General features: G+C 33.3%; 3 protein-coding genes across 3 annotated transcripts in view; all 3 read left to right on the top strand.

Annotated features, from left to right (window-relative positions):
- The window catches only part of LOC146139318 (E3 ubiquitin-protein ligase rnf213-alpha-like), a 53,447-nt gene extending 44,565 nt beyond the window's left edge, over positions 1-8,882 (top strand). The window contains exons 68-79 of the mRNA XM_083391076.1: positions 193-362; positions 715-857; positions 928-1,027; positions 1,929-2,046; positions 2,117-2,325; positions 2,945-3,113; positions 3,356-3,400; positions 3,654-3,731; positions 4,417-4,533; positions 4,744-4,942; positions 7,938-8,064; positions 8,407-8,882. Coding sequence (XP_083247202.1) covers positions 193-362; positions 715-857; positions 928-1,027; positions 1,929-2,046; positions 2,117-2,325; positions 2,945-3,113; positions 3,356-3,400; positions 3,654-3,731; positions 4,417-4,533; positions 4,744-4,942; positions 7,938-8,064; positions 8,407-8,551 — 1,620 coding nt within the window. The 3' untranslated portion in view covers positions 8,552-8,882. The remainder of the gene's footprint in view (positions 1-192; positions 363-714; positions 858-927; positions 1,028-1,928; positions 2,047-2,116; positions 2,326-2,944; positions 3,114-3,355; positions 3,401-3,653; positions 3,732-4,416; positions 4,534-4,743; positions 4,943-7,937; positions 8,065-8,406) is intronic.
- A 3,270-nt stretch (positions 8,883-12,152) lies between these two features.
- On the top strand, positions 12,153-12,763 carry LOC146139317 (U6 snRNA-associated Sm-like protein LSm3). The gene has a single exon (XM_083391261.1). The coding sequence runs from the start codon at positions 12,201-12,203 to the stop codon at positions 12,516-12,518; it is 318 nt and encodes a 105-aa protein (XP_083247387.1). The 5' UTR covers positions 12,153-12,200; the 3' UTR covers positions 12,519-12,763.
- Positions 12,759-16,927, top strand: part of LOC146139316 (lysosomal-trafficking regulator-like) — a 56,051-nt gene continuing 51,882 nt past the window's right edge. Inside the window, exons 1-5 of the mRNA XM_083392399.1 lie at positions 12,759-12,895; positions 13,915-13,991; positions 14,170-14,272; positions 15,300-15,387; positions 16,686-16,799. Of these exons, the coding sequence (XP_083248525.1) occupies positions 13,915-13,991; positions 14,170-14,272; positions 15,300-15,387; positions 16,686-16,799 (382 nt within the window). The 5' untranslated portion in view covers positions 12,759-12,895. The remainder of the gene's footprint in view (positions 12,896-13,914; positions 13,992-14,169; positions 14,273-15,299; positions 15,388-16,685; positions 16,800-16,927) is intronic.

The raw sequence follows: 16,927 nt of genomic DNA, 5'->3' as shown, positions 1-16,927 counted from the left end.
TTAACAAGCAAAAACTCATAGTTAAAAACATGAGTAAAAACAGGATCAGACGTTTTGTTTAAAAGGAAAATATATTTCGCCAAGTGGCATCATCAGTTCCTGTAAGAGTACAAATAAATAAAATCAGAATTATAAAGTTACATATGTTTATACCATAAAATAAAACAACAAAAATGTGTTTATATTTTTCAGGGAAATGGAATCCAATACAGCTGGGATTCAATGGCGGCAAGGGATGATTGGGAAGTTCAATTTCAAAAGCGGTATCTCTCTCTTGTGTTTCAAGACACAGATCTTGAGATAAACAAAGCTCAGCAACAAATGCTAGAGGCTGGAAAGCTAGAAAAAAATCCTTTGCAGAGGTTTGTTTTTGTTATAAACTTAAAGAAATATATAATAACGCCTTTAAGCATTGCAATTTGCAACCAACCTACAGTCGGTCGAATATATGCTGATTATCTGGTACCACAAAACAAGTTGATGCAGCTCAATTGACATGTCACTGACAGACTGACAGTAATAGGTATCCCAGGGAATTACATTATGTGCTGTTCTTTACACTATGTGAAATTGGACATTTCAAACTAAAAATGCAGAAAATACTAAAATGTGTGGCACTGCAGTATGCTCAATTTTATTACCGGCCACCCTAAATGTACCTAAATGAAATGTAGAATCGACTAAAACAATGATGTATTATTGTTTTCGTTCAAGACTTGTTCATGAAGTCAGCTTGGCATCAGAGTTGCCCGAAGGACTTGTTGCTTGGAACTGTCCCAGTTTGTGGAAGTACCGAACACACATAAGTATTCGCCACTTGAAACTAAAACTTGAAGCCATTGATGAAAGTGCAGGAGGTAGCCATCCATTTAAGCGTGCAACTTTTTCGAGACAAAACCATATTTTTTTACTTATATATTTATTCAGGAAAAGGCTCCATTCTAAAAATGATTCTAAACACGGATCACTTGAACCAGATTCAACAGCTTGCCAACATTTTCTTTGTTCAAAATGCATTCATCAATAGGTTTGCAAATATCTGTTACTTTTAACAAATCTAATCTGCCTATTACTTCTCAAATTTAGCAAAGATACACAAAAGCAAAAAATATATCAAAATTATACATATGTCCAGTGTGAAACACAGGATTATACATTTTTTACTGAATAAATATGTTGCCCACACTTGCATTATCACTTTCCTAGTTTTTAAGTTTTATTGTTTATATATATATATGCCAGCGGAATGGTGATCGGCAAGAAATGGTTTTGGATTTAATAAAGATACAATACCTGTTTGTATGTATGTTATATAGGTGCCATTTTGATTTGTTTGCCGATGTTAGCAAAACCGACAATTTTGAATTGGTATTTTCCCTTAAACTGCTTTTACTCGCGACATAAGTAGAAGGTTTATAAGTGAAAAGTGCTAATCTTCGAATAATAACTAAAACAACAATAGACACATGTGACAATAGACAAAAATTTGATGTATCAGTAGTAATCTTTTAGTTTTGCTGTTTATTAAGCCATAATTGAACTTGTTGTTTTGAAGTTTATCCACAATTTTAACAGATTACTTTAAGATTTCAATTAGTTTTATTTAATCCGACATAACTAGTCCACATACCTTAAAGGGGTTTAAGAGCCTGTCATATAACGGCTCAGAAGCAAATAAAAAAAAAGTTTTTTTTACCAAAGTAACATTCAGAAAATATAAACCAAAAATTCTACTTTGTGCTTTTATGTCTTAATTAATTTTATGTACACCAACCAAGATAAATTTATCCAGTGCAACACAACAGATTTATATGGCAAAGGTTCTGCATGAAATATATCATTCTTAAATACCATTAACATAATATGTTAAAAGTATGACTTGGTTGAACACCTTCGCTTCAAGATATGTTTACTATAAATGTTTAAAGGTATCGCCAGAAGATTGACATTGCTAAGACGGAAAGTATAACCATAACTGAACATATAAATGAAAATGATGTGGTATATAAGGATGAAATTTATATGTACATACAAACATGGAACAAGGTAATTTGATTTCCATGTTGCAAAACAGACAAAAGTATTTTTTTATTGCACAGACATTTTGTTTCTGTAGGTCAGAATGAGCCTTATTGCTTTTGACAAATACAACACACTTCGAAAATACTTTCATGAGAACATGTCAATGGACAGTCCAATTGCAATGTGCCTGCCCACTGACCGAGGCATGGGATGTTGTGCACTAGTCCTTGCTGAATATTTGGTGGAAAAACAAAACCAGATTTTGACAAAATGCAGAGAACTGACAAAATTCAACAAACCAAGGTGTTATACAATTTGGACCCTATACATACATCTCAATACTTATAATAGATTTGCTGGGGCATTTGTTAAAATAGATTTGTTTTTGTGTTATCAATTCCTCAAGGATGACATATGTTGTGTGTTAGTCTTCCCCGTTGTATTAAATGTAGACAATATAGTTAAAAAACTCTTTTCTTTATAAGATGAAAGTTTGGATAAGTAGTTAACAGTTGCCATCCAATTACATTGAATTTATTACACCCTGTGGGATAGTTTAAATATGTGATGTCAAATAATAATATGTAAAAGTACATATTTAACCAAATTTAAATGTAAGTTCATATCAATGAAATAAGGGATGCTACAGATCTTTAAACAAATACTATAATAATATTTTTTGTGATCAACTCATATCATTCATTTGATATATTAAGTCAATAAAGGTTTATAAGCAGAACAATGGGTTTTTCAGAAAACAAAAATGAGTCAAGTGTCAACAACGCATACTGTAGCTTAAATGGTATAAACTGTACAATTTATTTTTAAATTTATCATCATATTATGTAAACAAAACTAAAACCAATTTTCCAAAAACACAAAAAATCATTAGATATTTTATAAAATCTTACTTTGCATATAGTTTTCGACAACTTGATGCGGTTGCTGTCAAACGAAGCAATCTAATTTCAATTACTGAAAACAAAGATTTACTTCCTTTAGTCTTGTCGAACGCTCAGTATGAGGCAAGTGCTACACAAGGCCAGCCCCAGCACAGCATTGTCTATGACCTAGACCTGCTGGAACAAAAGGTATCTGTTAAGCAGAGCAATATATAAGTATACATGCAATTGCAAACATCCATCATACCGCTTTGACGTTAAACCCTTTGGGAAATTCAACGAATACCCTATTCAATGAAATACTGTGTATATGGTTGTGCCATATATCCAAGGCTTAATCCCACTAGTGGTAGTTTCTGGTTCATTCACTGGCACAACAGGCCATGCCTAAATTATTTATACTTGTATAATTATCATTTTTAATTGTTCAGGTGATAGATCAGTTCATTCTCAGAAAATGTCTCATCCAAAAAGAGGTGAGAAATGTTATTTTAGGTTTTCATACTAAACCTGTAAGTAATGGAAAGTTTAACAAGATAAATAATGAAATAAAATATTGTAACCTGAATTTACCATGCTAGTAAAAACAAGTTTTAAATTATTATGTAAAAAATGGTTTGTTATCTAGACATCAGCTTTAATAAGAACAGTATAACTGGTTGCCTTTTGTTATAAGGTAAAAATGTAGGCAATACAAATTATTGCTATGTAAATTATAAATGTGTTTAGACCATTCCCAGGATGTCATACCCTCAAGACGTAGGCCTGGGAAAATTATGCAGTGCAATGCAAGAAAAGCATGACCAGGTAAGATGATTATTTTCACCCTTGTAATTGTTAAAATGACACTGAATATATGTTTAATTGAATGTTATATATCAGTGGTTCCCAAACTGGGGTCGGCGGACCAACTGGGGTCCGTACAGCAGTTTCAGGGAGTCCGCAAGGAGAATTAGTCTTTAAGTTTTTCAACATTAGTATTTAGCGATTGTTTTTAAAAATTAATTTATGTTTTAAACAATATGGTCTTTAGTTATGCTTTATTATTCAATAACAGCATGTTTTATGATGTCTATTGTGACATCACAAAGCATCTATTATGTTGTACTACCTGCTATCAGTGAATCGTTCGCTGTAGTTAGAAAGTTGTTATTTTACAAAGAATCGTGACTGCACTAGTGTACTACAAGAAATATGGGTCAACTGATCGTTCAATTTTTATATGGGCCGCGAAATAGCAAAATAATTGCAAAGGGCCCACCTGACAACATTTTTAGAAAAGTTTGGGAACCGCTTTTATATATGCTTATATAAAGCCGACTTCAGTAGTCGCAGTGTCAAAAATGTAGACTTAAAGGTAAAGTTTCTATCATTTACAGATTTTACTTCTAGATGGTATTTTCTGCAGTTAAGAGTGACACAAAAGCTACCACTGCATTATTACTTGGATACATATCTTTAGCCAACATTGTTTATGTATCTTGATTTTAAGAAACCACTTCCACCGAAATTGAACCAGGCTGTTGATACCGCTGTTCAAAATGCAAGGACAGCTGACATTTGTGAAGCAGTCAGAACCCTTTCACTGATTATAGAGTTCTTGGCAAAGGTGAGCCTCATTTAATATTGGTCAATTTACAAATCAACATTTTTTTATTATACATTGGCCGTTGTTTATGTTCGGCAGCTAAAAGCATAAATTACTTTTATGTGGTATACATTTATAAGGGAGATCAATTTTTTTCATAAAACAATTTTATTTCTGTTTAGTTTATATTTTTTAGTATAATTTTTTAGGGGTTGTGTTTATTTTAACTAGCTTCAAAGTGACGTGGATCACACAATCTGTGAATATGCTGAGAAGGAATTGTTGCTGTCTGCTGAAGAAACAGCAATGCTACCAAGATCTGCAAAGATATGCCATTGTCAAGCACTTTACGAGAGATTATCTTGGCATCGTTCAGTTAGAGCGATCCGGAATAAACAAAATCCATTTGAACTTGTCAGCTCTGTAACAGGTAAGAGAATATAAGTATAAAGGCCACAATAAGGTTTTGCAAAAACATTGCTGCCCACAAAAAGGGAGAACTGGTTTGTGGGTTTAACAGACCCAAATTTTTTTTATTGATTTGGCGGTGTTTTTTTTTAAATTTATTCATTTACTTAAATATTACTGACTGCAACTTACATAAATTGCTAACATTTCAGCAACAGTAGCGAATGTGAGAGTCTGTCTTGGCAACAAATAAGAAAACTTGCACATTTATTAAGCCTTAAGAGGAGCTAACCAAGATTAGTGTGGATCTATTAGGAATTTCTGTGAAAGTATGTTAAGGTGTCTAGCTTTAGGTGAGATTTAACACATGACCTGAAACTAGGACCTTCGCTTTGATAGCATTGTTGCGAACTGCAATCTGCTTGTACATAGAACTTTATTAATGGGGATTTACATTGCTATATTAAGAAACCCTACAACACAGACTTATTTAAGTATGACTTTATAAGCTCCCAATGTACTATTAAATATGCGACTTATGTGTTCAATTTGTCTTTGGTCGTTTTAACTTCAAAAGGGCTAAATGAGTGATTATAGTTACTAGGGATCAGGGCTGCAGAGGCGGTTAAAAATAATCCGAGTCCAACTACAACCATTAAAATAAACCTGAGTCGGAATCTTGAGTCCGTATTTACCTATTTATGTAACTCAATTTGGATTTTTAGCAATCCATGCATAAGGGTGTTATATAATTCATTTACTTACAATACATGGTTGGAAAATATTTTACCATTTGCTATTACACTTTTACGATTTATAGTTGGCGGCAATATTAGTTTTTCGCAGCCCTGCTAGGGATATCCAATACTTGACATTTTATACAAAAGTATAGCAATCCAATACAAATGACATCACTACTGTACCCAACAAGCATAAATATACGAAAAAATTTTAAAGCTATTTATTTTTCTATTTTTTTATTAGGCCAAAATTTACTTTTGCGCTAGGAAGCTGAGATACCTCTAGTTTAGGGGTGCACAACCTGGGGCTGTATGTTGATACAAACGTGTGTAAACCTAATGTGGAAATTGGAATTGGGTGGAGTTGTCATGTTATGGGCCAGGCAGACTTCAGTCTTAAATTGCTGGTCATCAGATAGGTTTAAGAGAATTGTGACTGTGAGCGGGGCCGGGTCCAGGAGGCCACCCAGTCATGCACAACCCAGCCAACTTCTATTATTTTCTATTTGCATTTATTGTGTTTTAGTCCATTTGAGGTAAATCTATTAATATCCAAAAGCGCTATGTATAATATAGCATGTTAAGCCGTGTTGCTAAAAAAATCTATGAAGTTCAACTTCTGTTAAATTATAACACAATTTAATTCAATTCAATTTTATTGTTTTGGCACATAACGTTGATACAACAACAAAAGCTATACGATTATTTAATATGCCAGGAGGTTCCAATACAACCAACAGGTTTACCAGTCAAGGTGCCCCCTTTCACAATATATATTAGCAAACACAAGAATTATTTAAACATATTAATACTAATTATTTAAATTATTATAAGTTTTTAAATTATTTACTAGTAAAACTCTGAAAAAATCATCCCGACACCAATAAATGAAGCAGTCGAAAACAACAAATGCATATATACCAGGAAATAAACTATATCAAATAATAATGCTAAAAAAAACAAATATTACTGGAGTAGTGAAATAGCAAGTTAGAATAATTGGAGCAATGTAGCTTTGTATTTAATTTTAAATTGGTGAAATGATAATGATTTTAAATTGATATCAATATTTCCCCATACCACTGGTCCTCGATATTCAAGTGATCTCTGCCCTAGTGATGTGTTTGTGCAAGGTAAAAATAATTGCCTACTCCCTAGTATCCTTTTACCTAGTAAAATGATTGTGTATATCAGAAAGTTTAGTAAAGTAAAGGCTAAATGTGGGAGGTAGAGCATTGCGGTGGAATTTGTGCATAAATTTCCCAAATTCTAATTTATATATTTCTGAAATTTTAAGTAATTGCAATTCTGTAAAAAGTGGTGTGATGTGGCTATCATATTTGCTGAAATTTATTAATCTAATTATTTTATTATGAAGAACATTGACTGCATGAAGTGTTACTTGGGTGGCTCCACCACCCCATGTTAAAATGGCATACTGCAAATGGGAATGAACAAAGCTAAAATATACTAGTCTTAATGTATCTATATCTACATAGTGTCGCAGTTTACATATTATTCCCGAAGCCCTAGCTAGTTTTGTTTCAAGTTGTTTTAAATGTTCTGTCCATTTTAGTTTATCATCAATTTCAACTCCCAAATAATTTCAGTGTTGTTTATCTTTATTCTAAAATTATGCTTTGTTACTATGTTTTGACAAGTCATCAAGAAATATGATGTTTTACAATAATTTAGGGACACAATGCCAGTGTGGTTAATATTATGAGATTCATTTTATGTGTCAAGCCCATTTGGTTTGAATTGAAAGTTTTGCCAATTTACCCTCCCCGCAAAAAGATTTTGTTTGCACAACATACAATCGAACCAAATTTCGGTTGCATAATTTTGAAAAACTCTGCTGGCGGTTTTAAAAAAATGACTGTCAATGTGGCTGACAACATCTAAAATGTTGTGCACCCCTGCCCTAGTTGTTAACCTAGTACTATTTGATAAATAAACTTCTCCAGGTAGAATCGCTGTGTCGAATTACAAATCATGTCAGAAATTTTACTATATTTATTTGGTATCTGATCGGCACCAATACTACCCCACTACTACTTGGCATCCGGTATAGGCCCCGATTTGATATTATCGATCTCCAATAGTTATATATTAATTTTAGCTCAAAATAGTTGCATGGCCATACTTTAAAAGTGTGCCACTTATTTAGAGCTCTTGGAAATGCAATCAATTTAGGCAATTGTCAACCATAAGGCGTACAACAGCGGCATGTCAAGGTTTGGTTTTACCAGCGTTAAAAAAACTGTTTATTAACAGATGAGAAAATGCCAGACGACCTATCCGAGAAATTGTCAGATGCTTTGAAACAAATCAACATTGAAAGATTGCAAATCGAACTGAACGCTTTAATGATGGTTGGACCAGAGCTGCAACCAGATTGGTGGTAAGCTTGTGTTACAGAATCTCTAATGCCGCTTTAAATTAATTTTTCCATAAACATCTATATTGCAGTTAATTTACTTCTTTCATGGATGTTTTGTTATCCTAAAAGGGCATATAATCACGAAATTAGCAAATCATAGGTACTTTTAAGCCAGCCCATAGGCATTCAAAATATGTCTTTAGGGATTCATAATGCGCTAATTTAGCCTTATTATTTTGTCGCGAGGCTACAGTATAGGACTAGTGTATAATGGCATATTTATTACAGAAAGCTAGCTTTTTACAGGCATATTTGGTTGATGTGGCTCAAAAATTAAAGTCATGTATTTATGTTTCTCTACAGTTTGGCTGAAGATTGTCTTAAGGTAAATGTTGAATTGAGAAATGATGAAGCTGACTGCTCAGCATGGTGTGACAAGATCCCTAAAGAGATTCTGGTGAAACACACCCAACACGTTTTTTCGATTTCCATTAAACACATGGTTTAGACTTGCCTGCTGATGTATATGTATTTTGTGTCACTTTGTACTATGTGTACCGGCACTGTAGAAATATGCACTTTTTGTTTATTGCAAGAAATTCTTCAATGATTTTTCATTCTTTCTTCATATCATGCCCAAAACTGTAATTTTAGTTTTCTAAGTGTGCCTAAAGTTCAATTTTTACCCTATTAAATGTATGTATACTGTACTGATTAAATGTTGAAGTGATGCATGAACATAAAGAAATTAAACCTACTGTAATCTGATTATATATCGTGTATGCACTTGTCATTATGTAAACACTTGTAAATAATATATAATCAATAAAAACATTATCAATATTCATTAATTGTGATGAAAAGACACCAACGAAATTTATATAAACCACATTCAGTTTCAGACACAAATCCATTAAACAGTTAGATTTTAAATTGTATACAATAAAAATATATGAACTACTTACTTTAATGATCTCATCATCAAACGTTTTTTCAAGTAAGCAATGTATTCAAAAGAAGGGTTTCCGCAATAAAACTTAAAAATAATAATAGCAAAAGGCGCTAAATTAGTTGACGAAGTATGCCGATTAGGGATGCTCAAAGTAGAATATCGAATCCTTGTTCTGCCGTTTAATTCTGCCGTTTATTTCGGGTAATTGGAACCGATATAATTTAATGTTTTACCGCGGATTGTTGCGCCTAATTGCACAAACGCGTGTGGTAAGTTGGCCTGTCGCCGCGGCGACCAATTTATAGTGCTTGCTTTAAATGTAACCTCGTGGTGCAGTGTCAGCGTTTTTTCGGGCGACCAATTACCGCGTCTCGCGATAACGTTCGTCTAATAATTAAGTGTCAATTAAGCGTTATTGGGCGAGCGCTAACGTGTAATGTCAGGTGTGGAGTTCGCAATTTCCCTAAATGCGTTAAGTTGCAAAAGTAACATAGCGTTGCAAAACGTGCTGGCCGTCCACAAAATGCGCTATGGGGTTACTTCAGGTCAACTTTAGGCCAATATTCAGGGAAGTTATGCAGTTATGCACAACGTAATTGTCAAGAATTCGTTATGTTAATAATAACTTTGTATTCTTTGCAGTACATCATTTGACTGCATAACAAATCATGTTAGTCCAAAAAGAAGTAATAAGACTTAACAATGCTTTCAAAATCAGGACCGAATTGCTTAAGACTTCTGTGTACAGTGTTGCATTTTCTCACTATTGGCAAAAATATAAGTTTTGGACACAACCTGGACAGTTGACATATTACAGTTTACAGAACGGCTTCAGATGACAGTTGTTAAGAATGTTAAACATATGAGAGAGTTTTTTAATTATAATGTACACATGTTAGAAAATTGTTTGGGCGATTTATTGCTGTGATTGTGGGCCCTGTAGGGTAGATTAAGATTAATCCCTTCCCCAAACAAAATCGAGGTTAAATAATTTAATAAAAATATACTAGGATTCGCTATTCTGGATTCGTTATTCTAGATTCGAAATCTATTATTCTAGAATACCTTGGGATTCTACTTTGAACATCCCTAATGCCGATGCTTAAAATACACATTTGTTTCAAAATATGGAAAGATATACCACAACAACTTGCATTACATTAGGCCTAAATCAAAAATATACGTTTGACATTCAGCAGACGACCTTTTCTTTAACGGATGAGAGCAATGTAAGTAGATAAAACATACTTTTCATAAAGTGATAAATTATTATTATTTTCTGGTTAACTGCAAAAAATTAAAACCATGTTGCCTGGTTTAATTGTTTTTTTGCATTTCAAAGGAATGCGAGTTAAACAATGTTTGTTTTGTGATCATCAAAAATCATCGTTGTTATAGTAGTTTTGCGTGATCTGTCATTGGATTCTGGATAAATGTGTTTATTTGTTTTTATTATTTTTCTCGATGATTTCACCAATTTTAATTTATATCGTAGCGGGAAACTTGCATGCTAATGTAAAGTTAATATCTTTCAAAACAACCCATTTAATTATTTCAGGATTATTTTGCTATTTTGTCGCTGGTCTAGAATCCTTAAACATAATATGACACTCCTACAACATTTTCGTCCGGTGAGATTATATTGCTAACAATATTTGGGTTAGAGTGAGAGTTAGCGCTTGGGTTTGCGTCCTGGTAAAGTATTATTTCCATATTTATTCTTACATTTATGCCTTTCTTGCAGTGGCGTAGACTGCCAAAAATTTTTTGGGCGGGGGCAAATGGCCCCTGTGCCCCCCCCCCAGGCTATACGCCTATGGTTCCTTAGAATTTAAGCTTGGACAACTCGTTTCGTTAGTGTTAAAATAAATGTGGCAGGATTCTAAACCATTGCCATGTTTTTTGTATCGAAGTATATTTCCTGTAGCAGTTTTAATTTACAGAATTTATAGCATATTGGTATTTTTAAACTAGTGGCACATTTGATCCTAATTAAGTTTTTTAACACTTCAAATCTGCATTTCAGCTTATTTGTGCCTTCATCTCGGCCAGTCTGGAAAGTAGTGAAAGTTAGACGAGAAGTGCAAGTTTGTAGACGAGGCATCTCTAGCCTGGACATGCCGAAAGCCGGCGACCAACCCCGATTAATAAATGACCTTCTTAGCACAACCGCACAAAGCCAGCATGTTGGGCAAATAACAGGGGCTCAAGCTCTTGAGAGCTGTTAAAGGTGGCATATTGGAGGCATATCCTGCAAATATTAATAAAACCTTAAGAGAGCAAACAAAAGCATTTAACCGCGATTTGGAGCTAATTTGATTTGTCTAAGTTGGGGCACCAATGCAATTGTTATTCGTTTCCTAACTCGACAAGATCTCACGGGTGCACAGCCAAAAAAATCCAGGTGACCCAGTTTAACAAACGTCAAAAAATTACACCTCGGGTGCACTTTATGATTTTCCAAGGCACGGTATTGCATACATTGCACTATAAACGTATGCTACAAAGCATCTTGCTAATTTGGGATGCAATTTGGATTGTTTTTGGGGTGCACTTTTGAAAGGTTGAAAAAAAACTCGCGGGTGCGCTTGCCATACTTTCCACAGTTGCATCTTGGGTGTAAAATTTTCAGTTGTGCATTCATGGTTTTATGCACAGAGTAAACAGGGCAGAAATGATATATGAGTGGGCACTGAAATTTATTTAACAAAATTCTGAGTAGCCTATACCCAATCATTGAATGGAACTACAAATACCCTAACTACAAATTGTGCGGAACAACAATTTTATAAGTAATAAGTTCAAACAATAAATAGGAAGTTTTAATGGACTGAAGTTTATTGTGTGTTGCGCAATAATAAATCTTGATATCCAACAGATATCCAACAGCCAGCCGGCATTCTTTGACAGGCCCATGCAAATATTTTTCTAGGTAAACTTATGTGCACACCTGAATAGAAAAGTGCTAACCTAAACTATAGAAGAAGGTTGTTGTAAGATTCCGAACCTCAGGTGTAGAAAAAACCTTGATTGCACACCTGAAATTTAGCGCAGCACACACAACATATAGGTAAATAGTGCCATATAAAGCAGATTTATACAAAAGTTTGTACAAATATTTTGCGTCACTGTTTTAGTTTTCTTGTTTTGCAGTAGTATTAAAGTAGTGAGCAAGAAAGTTTACATTAACATTAAGTAATAAGCAATGGCTGATGAGGATGACAGACAACAAGCAGCGCCAGTGCAAGCCGTCGAAGAACCCCTTGACCTCATCCGTTTAAGCCTCGATGAAAGGGTTTACGTCAAAATGAGGAACGAGCGGGAATTACGTGGACGGCTGCACGCCTACGACCAGCATCTCAACATGGTGCTCGGCGACGTCGAGGAAACAGTGACGTCGGTCGAAATTGACGAGGAAACCTACGAGGAAATTTACAAGCAAACCAAACGCAACATTCAAATGCTTTTTGTTCGCGGAGACGGAGTGATCCTTGTTTCGCCCCCCTTGAGGGCCGGAGCCTAAACTTTTTCGCTAGTTTTTGTGTTTTACTGAAAGCTAACATTGCAATGTCGAAAGGGCCACTTAATTAATTAGTAGTCAGTTGAGTTAAACTACACTGAAGCTGAAGAAGTTCGAACCAACATACAAAATAACACCTGAATTCTTTGTTTTTGCAACAGTTTCTTTTCAATCATATTGCCTTTTTTCAATTGTGTGTATTTCCATTTAAAATTTTGAACTTTACACTGAAAACCTCTGTTTTTGACATTTTTTAAAGGTGATGAATTTTCACAGTGCAGTGGCTAATGATTTCATTTATAATATTACCTTTGATAAAAAATATTGCGATGTGACAAAATCTGCAAGTCTGGTTCAAGGTTCAGACACTTCTGCCAAAAGTAAGTGAGTTTTTTTCTATCCAATGTTTTTATTTGCTTTTTAAGTAGCTAAACGTCAATGTTTTTGTAAATATAGTTAACCAATTTTATTTATTTTATATTTAATACAAGCTTTTTTTACACTTTTCTGAATGGTTTTATACATGAAACTTGTGGATACCTTTAGTAATTTTCACAGGGTTATTTAGATGGGCAATACGTTGTTGCAAAAAAGCTATATATTTGCAAATTTTGTTGTAACATTATAATATAGGTTAGTTTAAGAAACAGTGGGCTGTTTGTTAGTAGTTTTCAAAGCTAGTTTGTCAGAATTATTGTATTTTTTAAAATGTTTTATTACAATAAAAAAACATATTATGCTTTATTAGAACTACTAAAAATATTCCCCTAATTTGAAATAAATTTTAACATCTACTTTGAATGGTTTCCTTGGGTAGTTCACTATAGTATAGCCGTTAGTTATAAATTAATATATACTTATTGAAGATCTTATTATTGGAACCAAAAACACTGATTGTGTTGCTATTTTTTCCTGTTTTAACCGCTACAACAGAATAGCTGAGGCTTTGTATGATATCTTGTTTAACAGCTGCCTATTCTAGATTTATTTGATTTCTTGTCAAAACCACTATTTACCTTAATGTGTGACAATTTCATTTCCTGCCAAACAACAAACATGTGTTTCTCCTGTTTGTGTCAGGCTGGTTTACTGCAAGACAATAATTAACCAGACTGTCCCTGAAAACAACTTCTGATTCACGCCCATTGCCCACTGTCAACAAATGTCTGCTGGAATCAGCATTTATTTTCAAAAGTCCTTAATTCTCCGAACTTTACAAATAAAGGACCAGGATGTTGCAATATTATGTGAGATTTGAAAGTGACAAAAATCATTTGTCCGAAAAGGAGACTTGAAAGCAGTAACTAATATTGGTCAATCATGCTAAATTTTCCTGACTGCAATTGTGCAACAACTATTGTATATATAAGTTAACTATACTTTTGTTTTTTGCATCTAGATGGATCTTGCCAGAATTGCGTCAGTTGAACTAATATTAGGAATTGATTCCTGCACTGCAAGTTTCCAATCTGAAAGGTTACTCTCTTCTCTTTGTCTTTTTTATTTTGTAACTTAAAAAAAAAGATTTGAGTTTTAGCAATAATGAGATGCCTCTTGTGAAAAGTTTTGCCAGCTTTGCACTTATTTTGCTTCTTTATGTTATTTCTTAGAATAGTTTATCTAATTTATGTGAGTAATGAATTCTAATTTTTAGACATCCAAATGGTGCTAGTTGCATTGATGATGTTTTGTGTGAGTACCTAATCCATGGACAGGGTGGAAAACTACTGAGATACTTGCATAAGCTTCTGGAGCAGGTGGGTAACCAACAGTTAGACTTAAAATGTGCCAACCTTTCTCCCTCTAAATATAGTTTATTTGTGTTAAATAAAATGCTACATTCAGACTGCAACTTATATATATATATATATTAATAAAGTTGATATTATTAGAGTTGATTTGATATATTCAATTGCCAGATTACTATTGTGGTTCACTCACGAGGGTGTGGACTAAACTACATTATAACTTTGGCCTTATTTTAAATAATCCTCTTTTATGACTGCAGTTCTTTCAACTTTCAAAAGAAATTTAATTTCGGTATTATAGGATCAAGTCCCTTTGTAGAGGCAAGCTTTGTATTGGTAGCAAGCTGGTACTGATCTTAATCCTAATCACATGTGTTGTCACAATTCCTGATAGTGCTGATTTATAATACCACTTCCTATCTGAGTCATTGTTATTTTTCTTTGCAATGTGCAGCGAATGTTATTGTTTCCTTACAGTGCGACTCTTGAGCTGTGCACAATTTATTTTACATTTAGTTTACATCTGGTTGATGTAGTTGGCTGTGAAAAAAATTCATACATTGTAGTATTTGATATCAGGTCTTTATGGTTTATCAAAACTATAGATTGCTACATATATTTGCCACCATGTTGGTGTCATGAAATAGATAGAAGTAGTGGTACAATTTATACCAGGATAAATTGATATTGCTCTGTATGTGTTGCAGTAAACAGAGCAAGAGCTTTCCAAAAAGCTACTTCATTTTTTGTTAGTTTATGACTGGTGTAGGCAAGACGAAAATACATAAGACTCTTAATATGTCAGTAATTGTCCTAGTTTACAAATCTAACTCAATACTCCACTCAATTTACATTTCTGTACTATCTGTGTACATTTATGTAGAAAACAAACTAATTGATTTTAATTAATACTTCATAAAATAAAATTTACCAATTTTTATACAAATATGGTTTTAGTACAGCCGCTGTGTTTTGGTTGTGTAGTGTGGTAGATTAATTTATGGATTGTTTTATAATATTGAAATTGTTGTTTCAGAATGTTCCTTGCCCGTTTGAAGTTGGTAGCTTCTGTGTTTCCATCTTACCTGTGCTGATTTCTAGAACTCCAACTGATTATAGTAAAGGTAATTCGTTGTTGTTTTTTAGGTTTTATGCAGACTATTCAGCAGTATCATTTATCACAAAATAAAAAAATGAGGTTTTAAGTAAATTCCAGTGCTAAAATTAGTTGCATATAAACTTGACTAATGCAATAAAACAAAATATAGGATAGGGTCTCAATCTTCAATTTGTGTACCATAATGTAACCAGGTAAACATCAGGCCAGTCAGTTAAGCCTGGAGATTACATACAACACTTCACATGTGCTTAGGAAAGTGGTGTAACTTCCACTAATTGCTATTTGCATTTGATGTAATCATACTGTTAAAGAATAGTAATTAGGCTTCAATGTTTACAGCTGTTGCAATAGAGCATTGCATATGATTGTAGATTAGGTACTTATAAGTAAGGATTGACAGAGATTCACATTTCATATATATATCTTGTGCGGTGCAGAGGTTCAGTAATAAAACTTTAAAATGGATATGAAATTTTACAGTTTTTAAGCCAAAACTTTTTTTTTTAATTGGTGGCCAGTTTCCATCGACTAACTAATTCAAATCATTTTTTTTCTTAAATTCATAAAATTTTGAATAGCAGTGTCTACCCTTAGCGTATCAGTGTCTACCCTTTAGCGTAATATTTTCTTATTTAAATTTTTTATATTTTTTATTTTTTTATAAACTACTTCACTAAAAATGTGCTATGTGGCACAGATTTTCTAATTTAAGATCAACAGTTTGTCCAATTTTGATATAAGCTAACATGAAACAAAAAAAGCAGTTTCCTATAACCAACCATTCTTTATACTGGTGTCACCGTATACCCAGCATGGTAGAACTGCATTATAGGTAAAGCAAATCAAAATGAGGAAAAGGCATGAGTCATATCACATATTCTAAGCTCTATAGTGGCGCGCTATGTGTGCCACTCACTTTATTTCTGTTCATACACAGTCAGTATATATGTCGTTTGTGAAAAGTTTCCTGCTGTGCGTCAAGCCACACTTTAAATAAAGTTAGACTTAATTTTAATATTTTCTATGTTAAAAGTCCACTTAATTGCTAGTTTTTGGTTATTGTAGCGTAGGCAGTTTACATTGAACAAGAGTTCTGTTTTCAGACGTGTTAGATTAATTATTCAGCTTCAGGTGTGACAGTTATTTTAAGTATATATTTATGAAATATACCTGCCATTCAATTTTACATAGCTTAGTGATAAAATATTGTTCTAATTTTTTAGATTCATTTTAATTTAGCTATTCTATCTAATATACATTTCAGTTTAGTAGGGTATTTCACCACCTTACTCTTTGTTGCAGAGTGTCTAGCATGCACACTTTGTTTGTACATTGATCAAAAAGCATTGATGAAAAAGAATTGTGTTTGGCGCTACAACAACATTCATAAAGAAAGGAGCAGAAGAAAAATCAGCGGTCAGTTCTGTACCAAGATTTACTTATTAGTCTAGTAATAAGAAAATTAAAAACTCTATATATTTATTGGTCTGGAATACATGAAATAAATTTAGAATCCTAACTAAGGAAATTTGTTGCTACTGTAT

This window comes from Ascidiella aspersa, chromosome 6, assembly GCF_963924565.1.
Source record: "Ascidiella aspersa chromosome 6, kaAscAspe10.2, whole genome shotgun sequence".
NCBI classification, from domain to species: Eukaryota; Metazoa; Chordata; class Ascidiacea; order Phlebobranchia; family Ascidiidae; genus Ascidiella; species Ascidiella aspersa.
The sequence above is the reverse complement of the archived record's forward strand: the minus strand, read 5'-3'. Positions and strand labels throughout refer to the sequence as shown.